Raw genomic sequence first — 15,400 nt, 5'->3', positions numbered from 1 at the left:
TGTTGGAGTCATCAGTGCATAGATCACCTTCAAGCCATGAGATCGGCTGAAACTGCTCAGGGAATGAAAGCGTATAGGGAAGAGAAAACCTCCGAGTTCCGCAGCCTCCATCATTTAGAGGTCACAGAGAGGGGGAGGAACTGCTAGAGAGGACAGAGAAGAAGCAGGTTGTGGAGCAGGAGGAAAATGAAGGGAGAGCAGTATCCTGGACTCCAGACGAAGAACGTTTCCAGAACAAGAGGATGCGTAAGATAAAGCCTGAGAATTGACCGTTGGATTCAGCAGTGGAAAGGTTATTTCTGACCCTGCGGGGAGCCGTTTTGGGGGGAGTGAGTGGAGGGGGGAGGTAGGAGCAGATGCCTAATTAGAGCAGGTTAAGAGAGAATGGGATGAGAGGAATTGCGGACAGAAAGTATGGACATGTATTGTCAAAAAAAAAAAAAAAGATGTGAGCGTGAATATAATCTAATAGTCTAGTAGCCACACTCAGAAATTGTTAAAGAAACTGGTGCCATTAATTTTAACATCTCTTCTATGTTATTTAACCCAGTATATCCAAAACGTTCTCATTCCAATGTAACCAGCATAACATTACTACCAGGATATTTTACATCCTTTGAAACCCAGTGTGTATTTTACACTAATGGGTCATGTCAGTTCACACTAGCCGCCTCTCGAGGGCTCAGTAGCCACACGTGGCCAGTAGCTGCCATACTGGATGATCCACGTATAAAGGAATCTTTCAAGGAGTTTTGCTCTAAAGAGGGGCTGGGGATGGAAGGGGAAGCAAAGTCAGGTGTTTGCAGCGGCTGTAGTGATACTGACTATACTGACTAGGGGATGGGATCTGGATACAAAGGGGAAGGCTGGCCTTGGCTGGGGTCTTGGGCAGGACATCCATGGCAAGAGGGGTGAAGGCAGAGCACATCAGTCACTGAGGCAGGTACGTAGTTAGAGGCAATCATGAGAGCTTTGAGAAAAAAAAAATTTTAAAGATTCTGTTTATTTGAGAGAGAGAGAAAGAGAGAGAGAGAACATGAGCAGGGGCAGTGGGAGAAGCAGACCCCCTGTTAGCAGGGGGCCCTATGAGGGCCAGGGGACTCCAGGACTCCAGGAAGGCAGACACCTGACTGAGCCACCCAGGTGCCCCAGATTTAAGAGGCTGTTTTTTGTTTGTTTGTTTGGTTGGGTTTTTTTTTGGGGGGGGGCTGATTCTTTTTTTTTCTCAGTGAAGTAGGAGGCAAGGTCATCATCAGAATGAGAATGGGCTAGCCCTATGGGAGGTTTGAGAAGAGAGGAGACCATAGGAAATCGTTGCCTGAGAGAGTGAATGGACAGGGGAGGTAAAGCGTGATTGCCTGGCAACAGGAAGGCTGCACTAGAGGTCTGTGATCACGAATTTGAAGTGAGAACAGTCAGCGCTGTTGTTTTTCTCCAGACACATTCAGCTGTGTGGGTGCAAGCAAGGAAGAGGAGCACGTTGGAATTTAACCAGGCCTGGGTTGTTGGGTTCCCCCCCTCCAAGATGAGTATGATCCTGACAGGCGCTGGGAAGTGAAAGGAGGATGCCAGGCATCTTTCGAACGATGGGATGGGCCGCGGGATGTAAGGAGGGAAGCAGGAGCCACGAGAGACAGCAAGAGATGGTGGGACCTACTGATACAGATTCTGGCTGCGTCAAAGTGTCGGGGTCAGGGTGAGAGTGTAAGCCTGAACGAAGAAGTCGTAGTTGAAGAAGGAATGTTTGACTTAGAAGGGGTTGCAGATATTCACAATTCTGAGGTCTCAGGCATGAGCATGGAAGTGAGTGGCTGATGTGCTAGAGAGGACAAGGGGACTGAGGATTGGGGGGGGGGCAGGGCAAGGAACCGAGAGACCAGGGTCCTAGAAGGTTCATCCAGGCATGTGTGGAAATTATCAAGAAGTAGGACAGGGATGGTTTTGGAGAGAGTGCTACCAAGCCAGGTACTGACATCCTCAAGGGATACTGAGGGCCATGACGCAGATGTTTGTAGACAGCCATAAAAGGGAAGAGAAGTGGGCTGGTATGGGATGGTGGTTGTAAAGTTTCCGGGAGAGAGGGGGGCCAGTGGTCTGGGAACAGCAGTGCAAAGAAAGAAGTTACCCACCCTACCTACATGGGCCAAAGGAGAAAAACCAGTGAGGCTGCTTTTGAAGGCCAGAGGGGAAGCAGGCTCTTCGCGGGCAGAGGTAGGGTGGGTGTGAGCCAAAGGATGAAGGGGACATTCAGAGACATGAATGAAGTATTGGGGATTTGAGTAATGATTTCTCTGTGCCTTTGCAGATCCTGTTCCCTTCCCCTGGAATTCCCTTCCTTGTACACCTGAAAAAACTCCTCTTTAGCTCTGACCACCTAGCTCCTATCACTATTTTCCTGAAATGGCTATTGCCGAGAGTACATGGCCAGCATGTCACTAAAGCCAGGGGAGGTGTTGGTCTTTACCTCTATAGAGAAGTATGCTCCCGGTGGAATGTTCGTTAATGGTGGGAATGTTCTGCTTCTGCCTTGCCCCGTAGGGTAGCCACTACTCATGTGAGCACTTAGAAATGCAGCTGGCACAGCCGAGGAATCAAATTTCTAGTTTTATCTCATTTTAATTTCTTTAGTAAACTGTCACATGTGGCTGGCGGGCTCATCTTGTCTTCAATCCTGCCTTCTTGGGCAGGGGGTCCACTTTCTTCTGGGAACGATCGGTACTTTACTCTCATTCCACGGACTCTTCTCGTTGATCTCTCCGCTCCAAGCTCTGTCCATGCCATTTCTGTCCCAAACTCTCCACGGGGACAACCCATAGGAATTTGGTGTCAGCGCATTCCACGTTGAACTCTTTCCCCTAATTCAACTCAGTTACTGAGGTAAGACTTGTAGTGAATTCTGAAGTCATAGACTTGGAAGCTGCCTGGCCTGCCTCCCTAGCCATCCCAAACAGAAATCTGACCTGTACTCCCTTGTGTAAAACCTCCCAGTGGCATCTCATCATGTTCAGGATCAAGGCCAAGTTCTTGACCATGGCGAATGATGTTCTTCATGACCTGACCCCACTCGCTGGTCTCTCCAGCTTCATCTCTTGACATGTGTCCCCTCCCACTTTATGCTGCAGTGACACAGACCTTGTGATGCTTGAGATGACATGCAGACAGTGTGCCACATCATGCCTCCACACCTCTTGGCAGGCTGTAACCACCACGTGGAGGACCTTTCCCTCCTGCACGCTCCGACCCCAGCTCCTCCCTGTGCTTCTCAGCTGTCGTGTCCAGCTACCCTTCCTCTGTGCCCCCTTACTTCCTGTGCTTACCTGCCTACACCATCTCGTGATTCACTCATTTATTTGTAAAAGATTTTATTTGTTGGAGAGAGAGAGGACATGAGTGGACGGAGGGGCACAGGGAGAGGGACAAGCAGACTCCACACAGCACAGAGCCCGATGTAGGGCTCGATCCCAGGATCCTGAGATCAAGACCCAAGCCAAAATCAAGAGTTGGACACATAACCCACTGAGCCACCTAAGTGCTCCCCTCATTGTTCACTTGTAAGTGCCGGACAGTTATCAGGAGCGGGGACTATTTCTGTCCCCTTGTCCCCACCGCCTAGCCATGGGATCCGGTGCCCAGCGTTGGATGAAGTGAATGGGTCGAAGGAAGCAGGACAAAGACCGGAGAACAGGATGCCACCCTGCCCAGCCTCAACTCCTTGGTCTAAGTCCTTCCTGGGTAGGATTATAGGACGGGAGAACGGTCCCTGGGAGGCCTCTCGGGAGCTGTCTTTGCTGCCGCTGGTGGTGCAGGTGACTTCTTTCCCAGCACGTGTGATGCTTCCTTCTGGCAGAAATCGATTTCAGAAAAAGCTATTATCTTCGCTCCCCCCACCTTTAGAGATGAAACGCTTCTATCCTCCTGGGATACACGATGCTAGCAGGAAAATGTCACATTTCTTTCTTAGAGTAGAAAAAAAAAGTTTTATGTGTTTAATTTTTCCAAAAGTGCTTAAGTTTCTCTTTTCCTTTAGAAGAAAACTAGTTTTTCACTCAGATTATCCCAAGGGCCACATTCAGGTATATGGAGAAAAAAAGGAATGATGCGCGTGTGCATACCATTTGCATATATCTATGTGGGGTGGATCATTTATTCTCAGGGTGCTTGCTTGCTTTCTTCCTGGCTGGCTCTCTTTCTGGTTTCTTTTCTTTTCTTTTTTTTTTTTTTAAGTTTCTGAGAAATTGAATCTTTGATTATCTGTACAATGAAAAGAACCATCAACAGTGAAAAGATAGTGGAAACCGTAGGCAAGCCCCCCTTCCCCAGCCCTTCACAGAGAAGAGCACTTCTTTGCAAGATTCCCTGGCTTCTTCCAGTCTTTTTGGAGATTTTGGATGGCTGTGGTTTCTCCATGATAAAAGTAGCAGCCACCTGCTGTGTGCCAAGCAAGCTGCTCTGTTTACTTTTCTGTATCTCTTATCCTACTTGGCGGCCCTGAGAGGTAGATGTTATGGCCCTGAGAGCTGGATGTTACCTCCAGTCTTTATACAGGAAGCAGTCGGAGAGGGCAATGCAACAGGATCTGCCCAAGGGACCTCCCCACCCGCCACCACTGTCCCCCTGCCCCGACCCCAGGCGGTGGCAGGCAGGGGATTTACACCCAGGGCTTCCACTTCCAAGCCCTTTGTTTTCACCTCTTCAGCTCTATTTTCCATCCCTGGCATGTTGTTTGGTGTTCTGCCTTCGACATCTGCCACTACCAGCCAGGGACTTCTCCTCACGCGCATGGTTTGGTTGTCATTTGAATGGTGGTTGCACAATACCAAGGGGCCAGAGTTCACTTTATCTCCCCACTTGGTTTGTTTCCAGGACCTCAGTGTTACAGGTGGCGCAGGTGTAAATATCTTTGTGCAAATAAGGGTGGTCTGTTGGGTTCTTTAGGTATTTGACGGAAGTTCTCGGAGTAGGATTGCCAGGCCAAAGGGTTTTATAGAGTTTGATGATTTCTCCGGAAGGGTTCTGCCATTTGATCGCTCACACCAGGCTGAATTTTGGAGTGCCTACTGTATACCAGGTGCTGGAGGTAAAGGGGGGATTCCGAAACAGCCCCTCATTCATGGAACTGACAGTCTGGTGTGGGGCGGATGGGGTAACCCAAAGTGGTTGTAGGAAAGTGGGGGTTGGGGCAAGGGGCAGTGAAAACGTGGACCCCTGGCTGTGTCTGAGTGTGCCTCTCCCCCATAGCGTGTGGCAGGGCCTGCGGGGCAGGGAGGAGCATGATGAGGAAAAGGGCCTCATCCCGGCTTTCCCCAGGTTGGTGGCTGAACTACCTCGAGGCTGAGGACTTCCTGGCTGCCCGCCCCTGTCCTTTTCCTCCAGGGGCCCCGTGGCCCACGGGACCGGTCACTGCTGCCCAGCTGCCACTAGGGGGAGCCAAGCAGAGGATGGAGGGAAATAAGTCCAGCCTTGAGAGGCGCCTGCGGGTCCTCCAGGTCCGCTCTTCCCCTTAACACCCTAGAAGCCAGGGGGACAACAGGGTGCCTGATTCCCATTCATTCAGCAAACAGGGAGGTGCACAAAGTTTCAGTGCGCAGCCCAGTGCCTTTTTGCAAGCCAAGCGCTGTTCTAGATGCTAGGGGCACAGAAACGAATCCAACAAGGGCCCCCTCCCCGTGGAGCTCTGGTCCAGAGAGGAAAACAGACATGGAAAGAGACCTTATGAATTGGTGTGGTGCTGGTCTGGACAAGTGGCAACAGGGGCACTGAGCAGTGAGCGGCCTGGCAGCGTCTGAGAGCCCAGCACCCTGCTCTTACTTTGGCGGTGGCACCACAAATCTCCTGGCCTTTGTCTCCATCTCTAATCTGGAAGAATGAGTTTGATGCTCTCCAAGGGCCTTGTGACTTACAGGTGCTGTGAGCCTGGCTCATGTGCCCATAATAAGCCCGAGCTTTTCCCCCAGAAGACCTACCTGGCTTCAGTCACCCCACCTCACTCCTTCCTGCCACACCCTACCCTACCCTACCCCACCCTGCCCCTGTGGTGTTCCTTGGTGTTCTGCCTCTCGCCTTCCTCTCCCAGTCCACATGTGCCCTTGTGTCTTTAGTAGCTAGTGGGTGCTGCTGACACCTACATCTGGATGTTCAGCCCCATCTTCTCCAGTGAGTGTGTGACGTGACTTAAATTAAGTCATCTCATCTACCCAACAACCTTATGAAGTGGGCGGTGGCATGCCATTTTATAGATGAGTGAAACTGACCGAGACGTGTCCACTCGGATATTCCGCAGACGCCTTGATTTCAATATGTCTGAAATTGGCTTCATCGTCTCCCTGCCTTCTGCCTTCTGTTGCCTTCCCCATTCTTCTCCATCACAATCAATGGCACCATCAACCCAACGAGGCCCAAGCTAGAGGCCTTTCTAGATTTGTCCGTCCTCATCCTTGCTCCCCAGCATCCATGACTCACATCTGCTGAGATCTCCTTCCACTTCTCTCCAGCCCTGCCTCCATAAACTTAGAGGGCCGTCTGTCCCTTTCCCTCTGTGGGTTCCTGCAGCAGCCTCCTTATCCGTCTCCCTGCCTCGATGTTCTCTGCTCCAGTCCTTCCCCTGCACCAGCCAGCGGGACCTTTGTCAAGCACATGTCTGATCACATCACTTTCCTGCTCCTTCCTGTGGCTTGGCAGCAGAGCTCCGAGCTCGCCATCCATGTGCTGAAATCCATCCAAGAAGACATGTTTTGTTTGGTCCGTTGAGCATTCTTAAAACATTCTGAATTATTTGCCAACATTTAAAAATCAGGAAATTCCACACACAGGTTCGTATTTCTGGCTCTTCTTGCAAAACTGAAAAAACTGGCAACTCTGGGAACATGTTCCAGGGGGGCAGTGGTTGGATGGAGCCGAGTGGTGGTTGCCATCTTCAGAAGGGGCACGCACAGGCTTTCTTCTCCCAGTTACCTACCTGAGCCTTGTGGCATCGGGGCTCATGACCCTGCAGGTATGGGCTGAAGCCCAAGCCAGCCCTCATCCAACACCGAGTCTTACTCCTGCGCACCACCCCGCCACACCCTCCGCTGCGGCCCCAACTCTTACCCATAGTTCTCTGAATTGCCTTACACCCAGGGCTCATGTCTGCATGTCTGTCTTTGTGTAAGCTTCTGGCTCTAGAATGCCTGGGCCCCTGGTTAAGTCCCATTGGTCCTTTGGGATTGCTCTGTGCCCCGTCTACTGAGAAGCAGTCCTTGTTCCTACATCTTCCTCCCCCCTCCTCCGCCTCCAGCTGAGTTCTGTCCTCCCTTGATAATGGCATCCCGCCATTGTACTGGGTTCTAATTGTCGATTGGCATGTCTGCCTCCCCTGCAGACTAGGAATCTGGAATTGTAGGGAGCCTGTCTTCTTTATCTTCCTATACCTCAGAGGCTAGTACAGAGCTTGGAAACGTAATAGGTGCCTGATAACTGGTGAATGAATGGATGAATCAGTGAAAGACTGACTTGGGAAGATACTACTCCAGGGTGTAATGTTGCCACCTACTTGCTTGGGATGGAGGGTTCCAGCTTCCTTTCATTCTGGAGCACCCCCATCTCCAAGCCTTCCATTCCGAGTGACACCCCACAGCATCCTATAAGCCATACTCCAGCTCTGCCAGCTCTGGAATGCATCCAAGCCTTCCGGGAGGCTCATTTCCTGGGGAGGCTAGAAGGAAAAAATATATCATTCTTGCTGTTCCGGGGTGGGGGAAGGAGTTGGGTAACAGTTGGGAAATGGCACAGCCGTTGGATACAGCACATTCTGTCGTTGTTGGAAGCGTGATCATGGTAGTACCTCACACCCGTGGAACACTCACATGGTACCCAAGTCTAGACCACGAGCATCCGATAGCTTATTCCCTTCATTCCTTGCCACAGTGCTAAGGAGTGGGTAGGACTGGTATCCTCATTCTACACGCAGGAAAACTGAGACTTAGGGAGTTTCCACAACTTTTCCAGGGCCACATAGCCCAGACGTGGTAGAATCTAGATTTGAGCCCAAATCCGTGGGCCATGAAAGTGGACCCTTCCAACCACCATGCCGAAAGAGCTCTTTCTTTAGAGACGTGAGGGAAGGATGAAAGTCAGTGTGAAAGGGAAGGATGCGTGATTATATATACAGTTAGACTCCAATTAGTAATTAAAAAGAAAAAAAAAAGCAAACCAACTCCTGAAGCATAGGGCAGTCCTGCCGGCTTGCACACCCACAAGCCAGCAGCGCTGCATGTGGGGAGTAGAGGGCCGGGGATGTGTTGCTCTACATTTTCCCCATCTCATTGCCACTCCTGTAACATTTTCTAAATTTCCTCTAACAATCATGCATTCCTTTCATCATCCAAAAAAAAAAAAAAATCCTCCCTCCATAACGGCCCTGGCATGTCAGCGGGCCCATCTTCTAAGTAGTGACAGGGGGCAATTGGCCAGTGGTGGCTGCGGCCTCGGCACCTGTAACCTTGAGGAGCAAAGGAGAAGTGAGTCTCACCGTGTCCCCTTTTCCTCCAGGTGCTTACACCCCAGAGCCCCTCAGCAGTTTCCGGTGGGCCCTTCTCTCAACTGGCCTCATGTTCTTTTACCACTTCAGCATCTTACAGATCCTGGGCCTGGTAAGTTTGGTTTGGTCCCCTCTGATTCCCCTTTGTGCGGAGTTCTCCATAAATCTTCATAATCCTGGTTGGCGCTAGTGTATCGTTTTGTTTCGAAAATACAAGATGCCAAAGGCCAGGATGTCAGATTGTTGTGTCTGGGTTGCTGATTTATGCACCATGGCCTGGGCCTCTCCAAAGGGTTTTCGGAAATCTACAGTATTGACCGTTTCTTTCATCCCTGGGGAGGCAAAGATGCCCTTCGTTCACGACCACCCGGATTGCAAACAGCGAGCTGCGGCTGGAAAGTAGTTTGTTACTTACCCGTTGGGGGGTGAAGGCAGGACCTCCACCTTGGCCTGGGCCTGGAGAGGAGGTTTCCAACCTTAGGTCCATTCTGGGCCGACTTCCAGGCCCTGAGCTGTGTGGCCAGTGGAAGTGCCGTGTCGGGGTGACTCCCATGGTATTCTGGGGTGTTCAGACCCGCCCGGAGCGTGGATGAAGGCCGGACTCAGTAGTTGAGTTATCCAGAGCCCAACATTGCTGAGTGCATGGTTGTCTATATTGGTGCCAAAGTGAAGGAGGAAGAACTCGGGCCTGTGGGGGGTCAGGAGACCCAGTTCAAGTCCTGGCTCTGCCACCATTCTGGGTGAGTCACCTCCCCGTCGAGGGCAGCGAGCTGGCCCCCCTCTGAGACATGGAACCAAACCGCCAGCCTCCCCAAGAGGTGGTGAGGACGTGTCTCTAACGTGGATGGGCTGGAAGGGCTGTGGAAGGCAGGTGCCGCAGCCATCTTCGGGACGGGAGCAGCGTATCTGATTTTGTGTGCGAGCGGCATGAATGCAGCATCAGCCGTGTGGGGCCTCGTGGGGCCTGGCGGACTAAGGCACATGACCGAGGTCACCAGTGCCTCTGGAGGAGCAGTCCCTTTCTCTTCCCCACCCTGGCATTCTACTCTGCTCTGGTTTGCCTGGGGGACAGCTGGAGCTCTTGGCCAGTGGCATGAACGCTCCCACACTTGAGGAAGGCAACAGGATGACTTTCACACCTGGCTCTGAGCGCTCTCCACTGGGACTGCTTGATTCCAGAGGGGTCCGTGTTCTCATGTCACCATACAAACCATGCTCAGTCCCACCTGCAGGCCTGGGTCAGGCCACGCCTCCTACAAGGAAGGCCCCGCTCGCTCCATTCCGCGCCATGACCCCCATCCATCCTTCATGAGTCCGTTCAGGGTGCCACTTCCTTCATGAAATCTTCTCTGAGAACTCCGTGCCCATTCTGTACCCTCCCCCCAGATCTCCTGGTGGGGAAAACCTGGTGAGCACCGTCTGGTTTGAGGTCAGATGTGGTTGCCCGTACCGACTCGGTTGGTGGCCAGTTATAAGTGGAGGCAGGGACCATGTCGTTGACTGTTCTGTCATCCCCTGACACCTCTCGGGGGACTAGGCACGTGGTAGATGCTTAGGAATGACAGCAGGCTCTGGATCCAGCGGGAAGGCAAGATTGAGCAACGCCAAACAGCTTTTCCATTGGATGGCCTCCCCCATCGCCTCCCAAGGGCTCTAGCCTTGACCCACCCCCAAAACCCTAGGGCAGAGAAATCCCATCATGAACAGGTGGGGATTGGTCAATCCCTCCTTGTCTAGCCCCCCATTAGGTAGAGATGGCTGAACTGGCAGAAGCCAGAGAAAGCCTCAGGATGGTGAACGCTCACTCTACCTCCCTTGTCCCTGCAGGTCACCGAAGTGAATTTGAACAACATGCTGTGTCCGGCCATCTCAGACCCATTCTACGGCCCCTGGTATCGCATCTGGGCCTCGGGACACCAGACTCTCATGACCATGACCCACGGGAAGCTGGTCATCCTGTTCTCATACATGGCTGGGCCCTTGTGTAAATATCTGCTGGATTTGCTCCGGCTTCCAGCCAAGAAAATAGACTGAAGGTGCTTGTCTTTTTTTTTTTTTTTTCTCCCTGAGGAAGCAAGTCCTGACTTGACTTGGAGAACACCCAGTTCTTGATGAAATCATGGGGAGAGGGCAGTAGGATGTTTGGTGTATTTCTTTTTCCCCTCCTCTCTGTCACTTTCTTCCACCACGCTTCCTTCCCCAGCTCTAACCCCCAGGACATCTCCTAGAGCCTGGGGGTGGGGGATAGTGCCAAGGGCTGGATTCTTCCTCCTCCTCCCCTCTGGCTCTTCCTCCCTGCTCCTAGTGGCCTTATGTAGGCGATGGTAGTCAGTGGTTTTCACTCTGCTTGTTGGTGCTTTAATGACAGCTGGTTAAAGGGACGGGGAACAACAAGCAGTAGTTCTCTTGGCACTGAAGTGATGAGATTGGGTTGGGTTTCATTTCTCCACTGCCAGGGACCTCCAGGCTTACTCTGGGGTCCCCATTTGTCTCCAGCCCAGCCCCCACCATAATGGGACCGAGGCCTTGTTTCTACACCAGCGGCAAGCCGAGAGCCAAGGGGTTTCCCAGCTCGTGGCCAAAATAGAACCTGCCAGAGTCTTCCCACTGGTGTCTCATGACTCAAAGCAAGCAGCCAACCAGCCACTCCCTCCAAGATGCTGCCTGTGGTGGGTGGTGGGGGCGCTCCTTGGCCCCAAGGCTAGATTCCATTGAGGGGAATGGAGAGCTGTTGGGATAGCAGATCCAAAGTGAATAAGTTGAAAATATCCACCACTCTTACTAGGCAGGACCCTGGGTAAATTCTGCCTGAGGGAGCCAAAAAGTGACCCATATCCCTATCAGAGGTGAACGTTAGAAATTAATCAATGGAAGTGATAACTTGAGAAAACTGTGATTTGAAGCATATGCTCCATTTTAGTTGAATGTTTGATAGTAGATGCCATTTTAATCTTGAATACCCCTGAAATATTTCTCTCTCTCTCTCTCTCAAAGGCAGCTTCAGGGAAGGGTGAGCTGGAGTTGGGTTTTTTGCTTTTTGGGTTTTTTTTTTTTAATTTGTTTTCTCCCTTGTTTTTGGATGTTTTAACTCAGAGAATCCTTGGGTCAGGAACCCATCTCCGCAGAGGCTCCTATCCATGCATTCTGTGCTTTCACAGGCGATGTCAGCATCCTGGGTTGGGGGAAGATACAGATCCTGTTGGTGTTGTTACCCTAGGGCCATGTATCATCACCGCAGCCAGATTCCATGCCGAACTGTTTCACGTGGTGGGGCATCACACACTTCCCCGCCCACCTGGCCCACCCCCACAGCCCATGTCTGGGTTGCAAAGGAGGTACCAAGAAATCATGGGTGCAGGTTTAAGTGCTTCAAAAGGAAGACCTTGGGCACAAAGACTTGAGCTCAGTCACACAGGCTTCAAGGAGAGAACCAGTGGCTGGGCATTTGCTGACTCCTTGTGGGTTTTAACCAAGAACAGGTTTGCCCAAGAACAGAAAAGGTGGTTCGATGGCTTCCTCTGATGGCCCTATCCCCTGCTCCACTCTAGGCAACCTCGTAGTCCTGGCCTGGGTCCCATATTCCAGGTGTTACTATACTGTCAAGACCTAGATTGAGCTTCAGTGACTCAGTGGTCGTGATCTGAGCAAACAGACCTACAGAAGGCAACAGGGTGCAGGAGAGTCTCTTGGAGTAAGGTGAGGTCTGGGAAGCAGCTGCGGGAGGAAGCGCCGTGCTGCAGAGGCTGCTGGCACAGGGGACAATGAGTTCCCAGGACGTGGAGGAGCCAGAGGGAGGAAGCCCAGTACTCTTACTCCCCTTGAGCTCCTCATGACATACCCCATTTTCTGCCTCTCCCTCCCCGCAAGGGCTTGGCCAAGTTTGTCTCAGCGTCTCTCACCATAGGGTTGTCCTCCAGAAGGGGTCCCTCTTGAGCAGCTGGACCCACCCCGGCGGTCACCGGGCTGCTGCGTGTAGGGATGACTGATAAGAAAACACGTGAGGCCTCAGTGCCCCTCGGCTCTTTACAAAAGGAGAGGTTGAAAGGGAGGTCACAGGAGGAGCCCCTGGTGGCACGTTCTGTCTCCTTCCAGAACACGGAGTCCTGTAGGTGGATGCTTGGCATCCAAATGCCATGGTTTTGCAGAGACTCTGCACGCTCGCCCTTCCTCCCTGTCTTTGGGGCATGGGTGGCCAGTCAGCCCAGTCTTTCCAGCGGTGGCATGCTTCTAGAAGCTCACCTTTTCCCTGGGCTGTGGCTCGGTGCCCCATTCTGGCTGGTCCTCTCTGCTGCTTGGAAGGAAGGAAGGAAGGAAGGAAGGAAGGAAGGGAGGAAGGAAGGAAGGGAAAGAAGCCATGCACCTGGCTGGGGCAGAGGCAGCTCCACCTGTCGGGGAAGAGGGAGCTGGAGGAGGGGGAGCCCTAGGGCCAGGGGGGCTCCGAAACAGGCAGGCAGAGGAAAGAGAGCGGGGGCCAAGTCCGTGGGCTGCACGGGGACCCCTGGCTTCTGTTCAAGGGGTTGGGGTGTAGCAAGTACCTGACATGGTCTGAGCCCACCTAAGACAGCCTGCCTTGGAGGGTGGCCTCCCGTGCCAGGGGGCCCAGCCTTCCCAGCTCCTGCCTAGGGCTTCCTGGTGGCACCAAGGAGGTTCCTTAGCCACCTTGGCCAACTTTTCAGATGCCATTTGCCAGCGTGGGGGAGCTCACCGTGTGTGTGTGTGTGTGTATGTGTGTGTGAGAGAGAGAGAGAGAGAAAGAGAGAGGGTGTCTGAGCGCGTAGGCAGCAGCTCAGAATAGCAGAGATGATAGCGCCTGCTTACAGCCCCATCCCTGTTCCCAGTATTTGGTTCCATACACCAAATATGGTCTGGCCCATCTTCTTCCCAGAGGCCCGGGAACGGGTTCATTTGTCTGCTTGGAGGATGGTGGGGTTGAGCGGGACGGTCGGCTGACTTTGCCGTCTGCTACCTCCAGCCTAGCCTCCTTCAGGGCTCTGCTGCCCGTACTCCTTGCTAACTCAGCGTTGTGTGGTGTGGGCCCAGCTCCCCTCCTCCTCACCAACAGCAAACTGTCAGTCTATCTCCGTGCATTGGTGTTGGGGCATGGTGGGGGTACCAGAAAGTCCTTCCTCTCCCTCTCTGGGCCAGACAGACCTCCCTGGATTTGTTGCCTTTGATCCAGAGTTCTCTGTCCTCTTTGGGAGACTGAGGGGGCAGTGGGGGAGGAGACGAGGGGCAAGATGCGTAGATCAGCAGGCCCCCATATGGAGAGGGGTCCCTCACTGCAGGCCCTGCCCTGCCCTGCCCTCTCAGACAGGGCAGAGTCCGCGAGAGGGAGTGAGCCACCTTCTTCTGTATATAGAGTGAACCAGTCTGTGCTCAGGAAAACCTAGTCACTTGTGGTTGCTCTTGTCTATGACTTTTTTTTTTTTTTTTTTTTTTTTTGTACACTGGTTTGCTCCTCGTGGCAAGAAACAAAGCAAAGCAAAAGTCATCTCAAGCAAAGCTGTTGTTTTGGGAACTGGCTTTCTTTGGGTGTGAGTTTTGTACTATGAAGAATTCTTCATTTATATCCGTGTTACTGTGGTAGAGAGAATACGATAGTCTGATTTTTGCCAGGAAATTGGCCAGCGCCTCTGCCCTGGGCTCGCTCCTCGTTCCTTCCCCATCCCCAGGTGAATCTGCTGTGTTCTGGGCAGACGCCCCGGCACTCCGCATACCCCCTCCTGGGGGCCCCCTGTAGAACCAGTCTTCTCAAGCCCCCTAGACAGCAGCAGGGGGACTATTTTTGCCAAGCTGGTTCTCAGGTGCTCTGTGCTGCCCACCCCCCACCCCACAACCAGTTTGCCCACTTCCCTGGGGCATTTGGTAATGTGTTTTCTCTGTTTTGTAAAAGCCTTTGATTGTGTACGGAAATAGTTTCGGCAGTCACCTTTGGAAATAAATGGTCATTAATTTGTGTACCTAGCATTCTAGAATTTTAGTCTTAGGTGTTTCTGTGGTTGAAGATCCCCGAATAATAAAGGACCCCCTGACCATGGGACTTAATGTTACGATGTTTTCTTCATTTACTCTCATTAAAAGATTTATGAGAACCTAGGTGTCTTGGCCTTCCTTCCCAGAAACCTCTCGGAAGTCCCTCTGCTTTGAAAAGGAGACCAAAGGGGCCATTCGTGCCCCACACCGTGGTGGACCACCAAAGGGCAGCTCTGCCCCGGGAGCCGTGCACCCGGAAATTCCCACGCATGCTGCCTGCTACCACCAGCGACACAGGAGGTCTTTTGCTCTTGGCGGGTACTGTCTTCTGGGGACATCTGCTGGCTTCATCCAGCACCCCGCCCCGCCAGGTGCACTGGGCCAGGCTATAAATAAGCCAGGGCCATGCAATTCTGGGGCCACAGAACCGCTAGCTCAGGCCGAGCCACGTCCCCCGGTTCTCCACCTGTAGAAGGATGGCTATATCCGTGTGCCCGGCAAGGCACTAAATCCCTGCACACACATTCCCTCCTGTGATCCCTGCAGCAGAAGGCCGAGCTGGCTGGTAATGCTGTCCCCAGTGGATGGGCAGACACCCAGAGAGCAGTCTCTGAGCTAAAGGAGATGCTGGGTGTTAAATTCCACAGCCCATGTGCTTTGTGCTCTCCCGGGACTCAGCTGCCTATCTGGGGTGGGGGGGGGCGCCATTACTGGGTCAACCCCTGCCCAGGGACCCCCAGCCCCAAGAGGAGTGGGAGTAGATCCAGGCGGCGATGTGGAAAGCAAGAGAGAGGAAGGGGAGCTCCGCGAATGTGCAAAGCAGAGGAGCCAAACACATCCTGTGACCCCGGGGAGAGCCCCAAAACATAGCCGAAATGCACAGGAGTAAAGGAGGGCAAGAATTGGCTCAGG

General features: G+C 52.6%; 1 protein-coding gene across 6 annotated transcripts in view; it reads left to right on the top strand.

Annotated features, from left to right (window-relative positions):
* The window catches only part of TMEM164 (transmembrane protein 164), a 158,428-nt gene extending 143,821 nt beyond the window's left edge, over positions 1-14,607 (top strand). For all 6 annotated transcript variants that reach the window (XM_044235706.1, XM_044235704.1, XM_044235702.1 and 3 more), the window contains 2 exons: positions 8,527-8,627; positions 10,343-14,607. In XM_044235706.1, the coding sequence (XP_044091641.1) occupies positions 8,527-8,627; positions 10,343-10,549 (308 nt within the window). In that variant the 3' untranslated portion in view covers positions 10,550-14,607. The remainder of the gene's footprint in view (positions 1-8,526; positions 8,628-10,342) is intronic.
* The last annotated feature ends 793 nt before the right edge of the window (positions 14,608-15,400 follow it).

Source organism: Neovison vison, chromosome X (genome assembly GCF_020171115.1).
Source record: "Neovison vison isolate M4711 chromosome X, ASM_NN_V1, whole genome shotgun sequence".
In the NCBI taxonomy this organism is placed as follows: domain Eukaryota; kingdom Metazoa; phylum Chordata; class Mammalia; order Carnivora; family Mustelidae; genus Neogale; species Neogale vison.
This window is presented reverse-complemented; position numbering and strand designations above follow the sequence as displayed.